The sequence below is a fragment of the Episyrphus balteatus genome, chromosome 2, assembly GCF_945859705.1.
Source record: "Episyrphus balteatus chromosome 2, idEpiBalt1.1, whole genome shotgun sequence".
Classification (NCBI taxonomy): domain Eukaryota; kingdom Metazoa; phylum Arthropoda; class Insecta; order Diptera; family Syrphidae; genus Episyrphus; species Episyrphus balteatus.
In genome coordinates this window covers 70,547,203-70,560,783 of record NC_079135.1, presented here as the reverse complement: position 1 = coordinate 70,560,783, position 13,581 = coordinate 70,547,203, and the positions used below count along the sequence as shown (strand labels likewise).

The following is a 13,581-nucleotide window of genomic DNA, read 5'->3' as shown; positions in this document are numbered from 1 at the left end:
ATTGTAACAAAAAAAAAAAATTGTTTTAACTTGTTAAAAAATGTTAAGCACATTACGTGACTTTTATCAAAGTTTAATTTTTAAGTCTTTTAGTTTTTTTTTTGTTCGTTCTAAAAAAAAGTAGCACGACTGGTTTTCACGCCTGAAGTCCTTGAGCATTCATTGATTTTGAAAACTGAAAATTCTTTTTGAGAAAGATACAGTTTTTGAATTTTCTCTTTAATTGTAATATCCATTTCCACCGAGTTTATTTTACTCTTTAACTCTATTTGTTTCTACACTTCAAGCTAAAAAGTAGTGATAAGGTGATGATCTGAAAAATTGCTATCTTAAGGGCTGTCTTAATCAGCTGTTGAAAAGTTACTGAAGAAATTAACGCGTATGAGTAACGCGAATTAGTAACGCGAATGAGTAACGCTCTACGTAATTGATAATAGGCAATGAGCATCGACGAGTCAGTCTGTAGAAAGATATTGGTTTCTCTTTTTGCAAGTAAAGAGTGTTCTATTTTCTCTAGGATATGCTGTTAAGTCTGAAGATTACAGTTCCCTGTAAGTGACGAAAATTCTTTTTGAGAAAGATACAGTTTTTGAATTTTCTCTTTAATTGTAATATCCATTTCCACCGAGTTTATTTTACTCTTTAATTCTATTTGTTTCTACCTTTGAAGCTAAAAAGTAGTGATAAGGTGATGATCTGAAAAATTGCTGTCTTAAGAGCTGTCTTGATCAGCTGTTGAAAAGTTACTGAAGAAATTAACGCGTATGAGTAACGCGAATGAGTAACGCTCTTTGTAATTGATAATTGACAATGAGCATCGACGATTCAGTCTGTAGAAAGATATTGGTTTTTCTTATTGCAAGTAAAGAGTGTTCTATTTTCTCTAGGATATGCTGTTAAGTGTGAAGATTATAGTTGCCTGTAAGTGACGAAGTTCGCTAAGGAAACTGACAACGTTACACGTTGACGATTTTTTGGTTATTGTACCCTTACTAATATTGGTTTCTGGAATGTTAGGCCGCTTCTCGATACTGGGCATGGTGAACCCTTTAAGGTCAGATTCGTCCCAATAAAGAAGGAGTTCATGCGGTAAAAAATGGACATATTAAGGGTTAATAGAAGGCCATTCATGGGAACAAAAAAGTATAGATCTCCAAACTCTTAGCACTGTACTAATCAGCTCCAATAAGACACTTGGAAGGGTTTGAGAAGCTGGAGTACAATAGCCTTACTTCAAAGGGAGCCTGTGGGTGAACGAACCATCAAGGGTCCGTTGCGGATTACGTTATGACACCCTCATAAAGTGTTACGAACCAATTATATGCTATTGACGAAGACAAGGAGGTCTTTTACAGTCAACTAGGTTCCGCCATCAATCATTATAATCGGCCTTATCACGAATTCCATTCGTATCGGAAATTTTCTACGATTTCGAGAAAACAATCACAAAATCCGATCGTTGTGACAATTTGTATGGAATTTTCCATTACGAACGGATTCCGTGATTGTTTTTTATAGGAATCGTAGCAAATTTCGGATACGAATGGAGTTCGTGATAAGACCGAATATAAGAAGTCTTGAATGCTAAGTTTGGCAACGACATGTCATGTGAAATCATTAAGTGACGGTCGCTATGACGACGGATTTCTACAACGCGACGGACAGTCGACAGTCGACATTTTGGGAGAAGTCTACTTATTTTTCGAAAAAGACGTGGGGTTTGTCGAAGACTAATATAATAATGATACTTAGTTAAGTTAATATTTCGTACTCCTGCTCCTGCAGCTCTGACATCAAATGAAACAATCCAATTCCTCAAGATTAACAATGCTGATTTTCTGATGTACCAATACCTCTTAGAGGTATTGGTACATCAGAACTAGACTAGTAGATATGATATTTTTACCGCTTAATGGCTTTCTGCAGAACGGTTACAAGTTCTGCTAATAGAGGCAGCCTGGAGACACTGAACGAAGTGTGAAAAAGGGGAATGATCGTCAAGGGAAACCTTGAAAGAAAACTTGAGAGAAAGTGCGAAAGCAGGATTCCGCGCTGGTCTCTCCTGTATAGTATAGAATAGATCACATTAGTACCCTGTGGATAAAAACTGAGCATTACGTTGAGTATTGTACCTGCTGTTTATGGACTTCCGAGAAGCGATTTTTTGACATGTATCTATTAAAATGGAGAGTAATCTAAGAAAGCATCATTTGAAATTTGATTGATTCGAATGCCACGTTATTCACCAAAGAAGTTTTTTCAGGTGAATTTGAAGTTCAAAGTGCATACTTTCATCAATTTTTTTTTTTTTTTGTTTGTGATAAGCAAAATTCTGGGGGTAACATTTACAGACAATGAAGAAACTCCATGGATTCTGATATCTAATCTGAAAATAATTTTCTGTTTTACGTCATTCTCGTTCTTCAATTTGTCATTTAAGCTTTGCACAACTAAATAAAAAACCAAAATGAATGTATATCTAGTGCCCTGAAGATGTCCTAACCAGACGAAACGCGTCGGCTGTTTAATTTATAAAATAAATATATAAATTAAAAAAATTTAAATACATTGTGGAACAAAAGAACAAGTGTTTTGTTTTATTTTATTTTCTATCAAAAGACACTAAGAATCAGTGTTGCCAGAATATTTTGGAGGCAAGGAACCGATTTTGAAAAATCTTGGAGCCAAAAATGGTCGCATTTAAAAATGGTTTAGAAAACGCAAACAATTTTCTTTGGGTTTGAGATTTTTGATTTTTTTTTAATTTTCAGATAACTCAAGTATAATATGCAACGAAATCGGCAAGGATTGACATTTTCGATTGCCTGATGAGGTACCTATGTCATGCCGAAGAATCCTACCTGCGTTGGGTATTCTGATAAATCGGAAGTAATTTTATTAATGATAATTTTTTGAAAGGGAACTCTCAGTCATACCATTTTGATAACAGAACAGCAAAGCGAGTCAAAGTTGACACGCACCAGGGAAGCGTCTTGGCCTCTTTACTTTTATTAGAATCTTTATGCTAGTATGCAAGAGGATGACTTTTAAAGGGAAACAGTAATTCTTTGTTGACGATGAACCTTTTATTTGTAAAGTAATGAAAATCCTTGCAATTACTACTCAATTAATAATACGTTTAGATCAGTTAAGATTTTTATTTACTACCTACTACAAGATATTTCTTTACAAAAAAACATTTAAAAAATAATTTCCAAAATAACGACGTCACTTCGAGTTGAACTATTTAAAAAAAAAATAATATTTTTTTATGATTTTATGAATTTTAATTTTTATTTAGCAAAACAAATTGAAAGCTAAACACAAATTACAAAACTTATCACACAAAGCATTTTTAACGAATATGTTTATTTTAGTCATAATTTATTTATTTAAAACAAAAAACCATAAACTAAACAAACACATTATTATAGAGAAATAAGAGCTGATGAAAAGTGATAAATATTTTTTTTTTTTGAAAAAAAAAAACAAAAAATTGATTTGGAGATATGTATGTTTGGATTGATAGCGATAACTTACCAGAAACGGGCTTATATTGAGCTTGGAGCACATATTTGGGACGTTCTTCACCTGCAATAATTTCTTTTTGTGTAATTCGTCTTTCAGGTGAGTTACTGTGCAATGGCACTAACGCCACCGTTGGTACACTAAGCTGTGCGACTTCTTCTTGGCATTGTGGAGAGGTGCATTCTATATTATATGAAAATAAAATAAAAAAAAAAAATGATGTGAGATGATGAAAAATTAATAAACTTTGAAGTGTAAGTGCAATAAAGTGCTTTTATAATGTTCATGTTTTTTTTTAAATACGTAAAGAATGGGGTCTTTGATTATGGTTTATATGAGGATACAAATTGTTTGAAAGATAAAAATGTAGTGAACATTATCAAAGCAATCAAAGAATGCATAAGTACATTATATCTAAATTAGTTAATTATAGCCTTTATTGTTCAAGACTATTTTAGGTGATTAAGCAATACAGATGTAAAAGATAAACACATTCAGAATTTGGATGGTATAAATATAGCAAATAAACAGTTTGTTAAGGTTTGATATTTTATAGTCTAAAACGACTTAGATGCAGCTTTTGTCAATCGTGGGTAAATTACAAGAAAACCTTTTATCTAAAATTCTATGTTTAGAAGCCGATAATTGTTTTACAAAAAAAAAGCCCTAGAGCTTTTTCGCTGGGTACAAGTGATGGCGTTTCCGATAAATTAAACGGGATGCTTTCGGAACAAAACTAAAACTTTATATATAACATTTGACATTTCTGTAACAAACCAAAAAAGATCCAACAATCTCTTTTGTTTAATAACTTAATTTTTAAATACCTTCTATTTTATTGAAACACTACAAGACATTTCATAGAAATTGTGTTAAAAGTATTTTATTGACAGTTTATAAGTTTATTGCCTACAAAAATAAGAAATTCATAAACTATATTTTTTCTTTCTTAACTTACAAGGTTTTCTTTCTGTACTTTCGGAAACTGTGTAAAAGTAAATATTTAACTGTTTGTTTTTTTTTAATTTTCGCATTTTTTGTACTTGAAAACAGTAATTTACACTTCTTAGGGCCAATTTTTCAATAGTCAGATAAACCTCAGATAGAGCTTATTCGGAACAATTTCTTTCGTTTTTTAAGCTACGAAAGCAAACAGTTCGCACACACGAAAACACTTGAAAAAAAGTTTTTAGTTTTTCAGACACTAGCATTAAAAAATACCTGGAAATCATGAATCATATGTGTATCTGTACATATGAAATATCATAGTCTAAGTTTGCTTAATTTTTGGAAATCTTCATCTCAAGGTTTGACCTTGAAAAGTGCAACTTGCGGACATGAGATTTTTCTAGATTTTTGAGGCAATAAATTATAGTATTCAAAAACGAAGATTTTGAGCAAATTTTTTTCTATCCGAGATTTGACTTAAATTCTATGTTTAAACCTACTTTATTTTATAGGATAAAAAAAAAAAACAAATTTTTGGTACTTTATTGCAGTTTTGGACATTTTTTTCTATTTTCAAGTGAGTTAATTGTTTTTGCTTATAGTCTAGTTTTTTCTACAGCCCAGGATTTAGGAACTTTTTGATTTTATTTGCAAAACAAATACTTATTTGTTTAATTTATTTTTGTTTTGCATTTTAAATGAGAAAAATGCCCTTAAGGAAAGGGGTTCGTACCATTGGACAAATCCAAAAAAGGTATCAAAACGAATGGTTTTTAATACTTAACGCTTTTTTAAAAGCATGTCATTTTAAATTTGGGACGATACCTACACAAATAAAAAATACAAAGATAAAAGACACTTTAAGTGTACCCTGTTTTAGTTTTTTTTTTTCGTCTGAAAAAACTATTAACTAAATTAACAGATGAAACTATTAACTAAATGGTCAAAATAAACCAAAACCTAAGTCAAAATACCAAAGAAAAAAGATATTCAAAAAGAAATTTAATACTTGGTTAATTGAACGCTTCAGTAGGGTAAACGGAGGCACATTTGACTTTGCGTTTTTCGGTATGATCGTGCCCTTAATTAACAAAAGTTTGGATGAAGAATTTAATTTGATTTAAAGAAATTTTGTGAAATTTCGCAGTCTTTCATTAACTTTTCGCGGAGTACCACGTGTTTTCGTGTTTTCTGTATATCTTATCTAATTTTTGACCACCGCTATGTAAGCGATTTCAGAACCTAATACAAAATTATTTTTTTTAATGGTGAATCAATATTTTGATAGCACTTTGCTTAAAGTTAAGTAAATTAAAACCACCTTTGTAAAAAAATATTAGTAGTAGTTATTGAAACAAAAAGAAAAACAGTTATAAGGCTCCTTCGGGGCACCTTTGACTTTTGCAATGTGGGCACAGTTTTACGTTGAATTTGGGGAATTATATATTAAATAAATTATTTAAAAATAAATCGACATCGATTAATTTTGATTAAGATTTAAATGGAGGGATTTTTTGAAATATTTTATGTTTTTTTGTTTTTTCTTCTTCTTTTTAGAACATTAAAGAACTTTTTGTGCATTAAAGAATTAACATTTTACATCCTTGGAATTTTGCTGGTAAATAAATTGATTTTATAAACATTCAAAAGTACTTCGTTTGATACTTCACCGGGACCAATCTTCCTTAGACTTATTTAAGTGGCTCATTAACGACCTATTGCCAAGTTTTGATTTTAAATTCTCTAATTAAAAAAAAAAAAGTATCATGTTTTAAGTATTTTTTGTTGTAAGTGGTTCAGTAGGTATACATAGCTAATTATGCAAATTGAACAGAATTGACCACTTTTTTTACACCACTTACCTACATACACAAGTTGGCAATTCAATCCAAGTTGGTGTAATGGTCAATCATAATGAGCATCTTCAACCTAATTCGTTCTTCCTTGAGTTTCTCACCCTAAGGTGGTTGAATAACCTCTTTCACTCTAGTGAGCCTACTTGATTTGTCTTGGTCTATCAAATTTGAATGCTGATTTCTTAGCAGGTCACATTTTTGAGAGTGCTTTTTTCTTCGCCAACCAACAACGCTTAAGACGGTATCTTGGTATATTGACATTTTGCCCTTACAAAACATTTTACCATCCCCTAAGAAACTAACCCATTTACAACAAAAAAAAAAATGACCAATACAATTAAGAAAATTTCTCATCTTCATTCTAACTCTTAATCCATCATTTCAAGGAGAAGAAAAAAAAAAATATCATAGAGAAAAACAAAATCTAAAAAAAATAAAAATGGTATCTTAAAGTCTAATCTGAGTTTGTTGACATTATTGTTTTTGAGAGGCCCACTTTCATTTTAAAATTATTCTTCTTTTATCATCATCCTTCAGATACAAGTAATGCAGCACCATCAAAAGAAGCTTGACAGGTGATTTAGAAACAACAAAAAAAAAAACACAAACTTCATCTTGAAGCTATAGGACATCAGGTTGGTATAAGAAAAACCCCAAGACCACAAATTATTTTCATCCTACCTACTTCTTGCCATATTGTTAAGTTTTAAAAACAGAGAGAAAAAAAAAATAGAATTTCTCTTTGAAATCTTCTGTTGTTGGGTATGGTGTAAAAAGTTGTCAAGTTAAAATAATGACTGTCGTAGATTTTGTGTTTTTTACTTTTTAAGAGGTTTTCCAACAATGACAGACAGGCGACAGACAGCAGGTATTTAAATCAAAATCATAAATAATTACAAAAGGACTTAATATTAAAAAATGGCTGCGATAATGTTTTAAAAAATAATCTAGGAGGTAGAGTTCTGCTTTGTGAAATGTTAAGATGTAAACAGGTTAAGTTGATATTCACGGCATTATTTGTATGTTACTTTTTACATTCAATACCTACATGAGTTCCATAGCATTATAGGGAAATTTTATTTCTTAAAAAACTTAAGATGACAAGAAGAAACATTACGATGTTAGAGAATGCAATATAAAAGGGTCTACTGTCTGAAATTTTGAGATACAGCACAAACAACTGTAGCGGCGATTTGCTTCAAAAATAATATACATTTAAATCTTTTCGAGAGATTTTCTAGAAAGAAATTGTTTTTGGTGGGTACCAAAAATATGGGCATGGGCAATATGTTTAAAAAAAAATGTATATTTTTAAATTAAATTAAATTTTGCACTTTTGTTCTTACAAAATGTTAAAAGTCCATTAAAAATGTTAAAAGAAATGCGGAAAAAGTTGTTTTGGACAAAATCACAGATCAAAAGTAATTTTCAATGAATTTGCTTCAACTCTGGTAAAAGGGGCAGAATCCCAAAAACCCTAAAGCCTGGAAATCTATAATTTCAGAAATCCAAAATCCCGAAAATCCAGAAACTTGAAAGTCCATTATCCAAAAAATCCAAAATCTAGAAATCCCGAAATTCCGAATAGGATTCGAAAATCCCGAAAAGTTAATAGAATGAAAAATTTGAGCAAATTTTCCTGTTTAAAAAAAAAAAAACAAACATCTAAGCAATTGTGTTAGTGTCTACCCATTTTAAAGTTTTTTTTTACTTTTTCTGTTTTATTTTTGGGATTTTGGCCGTTATAGATTTTGAGTTTTCTGGATATTAGGTTTTCAGTATTGTGGGTTTTCAGGATTATGGGTTTTATGGATTCAGAATTTCGGGACTGTGTCCGTCTCCTCCTGGTGCTTGCTCGAAACTATATAAAATGTATCAATATAAATTGATTACAAAAGCAGCTGCCCTGCAAGTATGAACAATTCGTACACAAACCCCTTCAAAACAATTCAAGTTTACACTATAGAAGTTTTGCATAATTTTTCTTGGGAAAAATCGCAAACATTTTCAATTCATTAACGTTACAGGCATCACAGTGGGCTTTTCAGTTAGTTGCTGTCATACCCTTACTTAGACGATTATTAATATGAATCGGTTAGCTCTTACGAAAAAAATCTGCTGTCAGCTCTCGAAAAAAAAACATTTTAATTAAAAGCGAGTTAATTAAGTTTTTGTGGATTTCCCAGTAAAATGTTTGGTTGGAGTTAAATCAAGAGTCAAATCGTTTAAATCACTGGGTTCTTCCTTAAACCTAAAATCTCGAAAAACTTGTGTTAAATCACGTGTTGCATCGCTAAACTCCCGGATTGCTTCTGTTACGTCAAGTAATGCTGCAGAAAAATCACAGATATCCTCGCAAAAAAAAAAACAAACGGATCGCTCAGTTAAATCAAAGGCTTTCACTAAATAGTAAAATCAATAATTTGGTTGCCCTGTAAAATCACGTGTGGTTCCGAAAAAATCACCGGGTTTCCCTCGAAAATTTATGGTTTGCAGCGCGGGTATGCTCATTAAAGATATTGAAAGCTCAGGTACATCGCAGGTTTCTCTGGTAAACGCATGAAGTTATGGTTTCACATTTTTATTGGCCTCACCACTTTTCTACTAAATAGCTCTGGTTTTTCATTGCTTTAGATTTTCATTTCTTTCATTTATGTATCTTTGTCGAGCATAGCTTTGGTTTTCATATCCTCATTATATTTCACGCTGTATATTTACAAATTGCAAGTGTTGCCTATCGCCTTCCAGTAGACAAATTCGATTCGACAAGTTGGCCAGAAAACTCATAGATTTTAGGATATTTGGGAAAACCTGCACTTAAACTACCAAAATAAATTTTTAATTCGTATCCATTTTTGATAAAAGCAAAAAAACACATTTTTTAGAGATTTTACCTGGTGCAGGTTTTCCCAAATATCATAAAATCTATGAGTTTTCTGACAAACTTGTTGACAACATTTTTGTTTATTATTGTTTTCTTCAAAAAATTTATAAAACACTATGTTTATAACACATTTATCGAAGAAAATCGGCCCCAAAGTCAAAAATTATCATGGGTAAGAAAAAAATAATTCCATTTAAAAATGTATATCTGAGCAATTAAAAAAGATATTAACATATTTAAAAAGCAGGTACAAAGAATAGCATTTCTTCTAAAAATCATGACATTAATGAAGTTTTTATCATAAGTATTAACGGAGTTATTAACATTAACATGAGTAAAGGCATATCAAAGTAAGCGTTTTCTTAAATCATCGCTCAAGGTTATCAACTTTGCAGATAGAGAGTTACTGTAGAACAATTTTTTTCTTAGAATATACCCAAGAATCATCTCTCAAAATCTTCATATCTCATTCCGGGACACCCTGTATATGAATAAAGAATAACCTTATTGCAAAGTAAGCTGCAGCTTCACTTCATTAAATGATTAAGGTATGTCCAAGTTTTTTCCTAATTCGGTTGTTTTCTTAACTAACACTGTCTGTCTTGAAAAAAGGAAGAACTTTGAAGAAACTTTTAGCCGCTATTTTGAACGTTCTACATTCACAACAATCGAAAGGAGATGGGGCAAAATTATATGGGACTTGGGCCATGAGCGTACATTAATGAGACTAGTCTCGAATTGAAGCTAGAGCTTAGTATATTCAATATATGAAGTTTTTTTTAAAATCGAAAGTCAGGGTCCTGAGATATAAGGCTCCAAAGTTCGTTCTGATAACCATTTTCTGTCCCTTTTATATGCAAATATCATTAGAACTATAAGAGCTATATGTATGTTTTTGATGTCAAATGAAAGGTTGTTTTTGTGCCTTTTCAACAATATATAACACATATTACACATAAAAAAGAAACGGCGAAAAATTAAAGGAAAAGGAAAATATTAATGAAAAAGAGAGTAATCCTGAACAAGTTTAAGGTTGACCTGAAAAAACGACAAAAACTAAGGATGAGGCTTTGTTCCTGAAAGCCTCTGCTTTTACCAAAATCGGATTAGATATTTTTTCGAGATATCCCCATAAAAGGGTTTTTTTTTTGTGAAAAATTCATACCAAAGCAAGGCACGAGTACGATAACTTAGGCGCCGAGAATTGACAACGGCTATTTGTAGAGGGGTTCAATAAAAAAATTTTTTTCTTACGGGAGGGGGGGGGGTCAATGTCCCTCCTTTTAGGCGGGAGGGGCAATTTTCAAAAGAAATACTTGAAATCATAAAAAAATTATTAAAAAACAACGGCAACACTTACAGTTATCAATGATACTTTTTTCAAAAGCTAGAGTTATACACTTGATTTTAACTTTTAAATCAAACATTTCAATCAATCGTTTTTGAAATAATCGATTTCAAAATCAACATTTGGGAAAAATAAGATTAAAAAAATACATTGGATACTATTTTTGTCAAGTTTTTCAATGAGAAATTGATTGATGAGTAAATTGTATCAATAATTTCCTAATCAAACACTGAAAACCATATCTTCTTATGCCTTGCTTCTATTTTTTGAGAAAAATGAAAAAGAGAAAAACTAATTTCTTAATCAGATTTTTATCGATATTCATACATAGAGTCAGTAAAGAGCTTTGTTCTTCTTAAAAAAAAAAACTAGATTCCCATTGTACGCTCACCGCAGGAGAGCCCTGATGGTGCAGAGAATAGTCCCCAAAAACTTAATCCACTGAAGGATTTGAAAAAAGTTTTCTTAAGGCCCCAACCCATAGAATCCGTTGCGTCCGTTGCGGCGAAGTTTTAAAATAAAATACACACGTTCTTATGGGAAGCGACCCATAAGCGACGGATCGGACGGAGACGGACTTCCCATAAGAACGTGTGTATTTTATCGAGCTGTCAGTCAAAAACTTCGACGCAACGGACGCAACGGATTCTATGGGTTGGGCCCTTTATTTTTCAATTTTCTCAAAAACTAGAAAGCATAAGAAGATATGGTTTTCAGTGTTTGATTAGGAAATTATTGATACAATTTACTCATCAATCAATTTCTCATTGAAAAACTTGACAAAAATAGTATCCAATGTATTTTTTTAATCTTATTTTTCCCAAATGTTGATTTTGAAATCGATTATTTCAAAAACGATTGAATGAAATGTTTGATTTAAAAGTTAAAATCAAGTGTATAACTCTAGCTTTTGAAAAAAGTATCATTGATAACTGTAAGTGTTGCCGTTGTTTTTTAATAATTTTTTTATGATTTCAAGTATTTCTTTTGAAAATTGCCCCTCCCGCCTAAAAGGAGGGACATTGACCCCCCCCCCTCCCGTAAGAAAAAAATTTTTTTATTGAACCCCTCTACAAATAGCCGTTGTCAATTCTCGGCGCCTAAGTTATCGTACTCGTGCCTTGCTTTGGTATGAATTTTTCACAAAAAAAAAACCCTTTTATGGGGATATCTCGAAAAAATATCTAATCCGATTTTGGTAAAAGCAGAGGCTTTCAGGAACAAAGCCTCATCCTTAGTTTTTGTCGTTTTTTCAGGTCAACCTTAAACTTGTTCAGGATTACTCTCTTTTTCATTAATATTTTCCTTTTCCTTTAATTTTTCGCCGTTTCTTTTTTATGTGTAATATGTGTTATATATTGTTGAAAAGGCACAAAAACAACCTTTCATTTGACATCAAAAACATACATATAGCTTCTATAGTTCTAATGATATTTGCATATAAAAGGGACAGAAAATGGTTATCAGAACGAACTTTGGAGCCTTATATCTCAGGACCCTGACTTTCGATTTAAAAAAAAACTTCATATATCGAATATACTAAGCTCCAGCTTTAATTCGAGACTAGTCTCATTAATGTACGCTCATGGCCCAAAAACGCCCCATCTCCTTTATTCATCGTCCTACAATACCACCGAAAGTGCTTTTGCTTAAAAAAATAACAATACAAAATAAAACCAACATAAAAACCCAGAACGACAGCACTGTCTCATATATATTATCCAAGAAAAAAATATATAATTCTAAATTCGGTACAAAACACATTATTTATGCAATAATATCTGACAAAGTAGGTCTACCTATCTTAATAGAGGTAAACAAACGTACGTGTACCTTCGTAATTTTTTTGTTTTTTTCCATCTACATAAATGTGTTTGTCCTATTTCACGGTAGATTTTACTATGGGACAAATGTTGGACAAAAATTGGAATAAAATCAAGACATTTTTTGTGGTCAAATTATACTAAAAATTCTTCCTAAGTAATAAATTTCACAAAATTCAAGATGCTAATCCTTTGCGGATAACCTAAATTTTAGTTAATTTTTAAAAAGAAATTGGGCTCGTTCAGGAAACGCTAGGGACTAAACCGTGCGTCGGCACAAAGTCAAAACCGCGAATCTGCATTTTTGGACATATTTCACTTTAATGCGTCATTTAACTTGTTATCAGTCCCTCTATCCACTGCTTCGACCCCAATCATCTATCTGTTGCTTAAAAGCCTAAAATATCAATTTCCGTAGCACGAGTTCCCATAATATTGCATGCATTTGCAAAACTTTGAAGCCGTTTTTCTCAAAACTACAATTTTGCAGATTCGTGGTTTTGGCGTTGTGCCCACGAAACATTCAGTCAATGTCATTTTTTGAACGGAAGGTTAGGTAGACGAGCAAATCAAATTGAGGAGATTTTTCTTGCCTAATTTTCAAGTCAACTTTCCAATAAAATTGACTAAATTGGAAGGATTTTTTTGACAGCTAACTAATCAGTGAATTTAGTCCCTAACTTTTCTGAACCTGCTCGATATAAGAACGTTTCTGTGGACTGAATAAACCCTAAGTGGAAATATGAATTTTCTCGAGAATTCCCGGTTAATCAAAACATAGAGCCAAAAAAAGCATAAGTAAAAGTCACTAAGTCCCCACAACATAAAAACAGAAGCTCGAAAACAGCCAAAATGACGTTTTTTTTTAAGCATTTTATAACGGTAATATCTCAAAAACGGAGACCAATCAAATTTTTCTGACTTCAGATTCGAGTTCAGCACATCAAAAACCTTTAGAAAAGTATATCTTGGTTGTTGTGGCAAAAAAAAAGTTAAATTTTGTTGACTAGTGTAATCAGTGAAGTGAAATTAACCAAATATTTAGTCCCTATAAAGTTCGCTCGATATAAGCACGTTTCTGTGGACTGAATAAACCCTAAGTGGAACAATGAATTTTCTCTAAAAGTCCCGGTAAATCAAAACATTTAGCCAAAAAAAAGCTAATGTAAAAGTCACTTTGTCCCACTGTTTTCT

At 31.7% G+C, this 13,581-nt stretch overlaps 1 protein-coding gene across 5 annotated transcripts in view; it reads right to left on the bottom strand.

Annotated features, from left to right (window-relative positions):
* LOC129911548 (uncharacterized) overlaps positions 1-13,581 on the bottom strand; it is a 107,061-nt gene that overhangs the window by 40,840 nt on the left and 52,640 nt on the right. For 3 of the 5 annotated variants that reach the window (XM_055989377.1, XM_055989378.1, XM_055989380.1), the window contains exon 3: positions 3,541-3,711. In XM_055989377.1, coding sequence (XP_055845352.1) covers positions 3,541-3,711 — 171 coding nt within the window. The remainder of the gene's footprint in view (positions 1-3,540; positions 3,712-13,581) is intronic. The other 2 variants (XM_055989381.1, XM_055989382.1) reach the window with 1 other exon arrangement.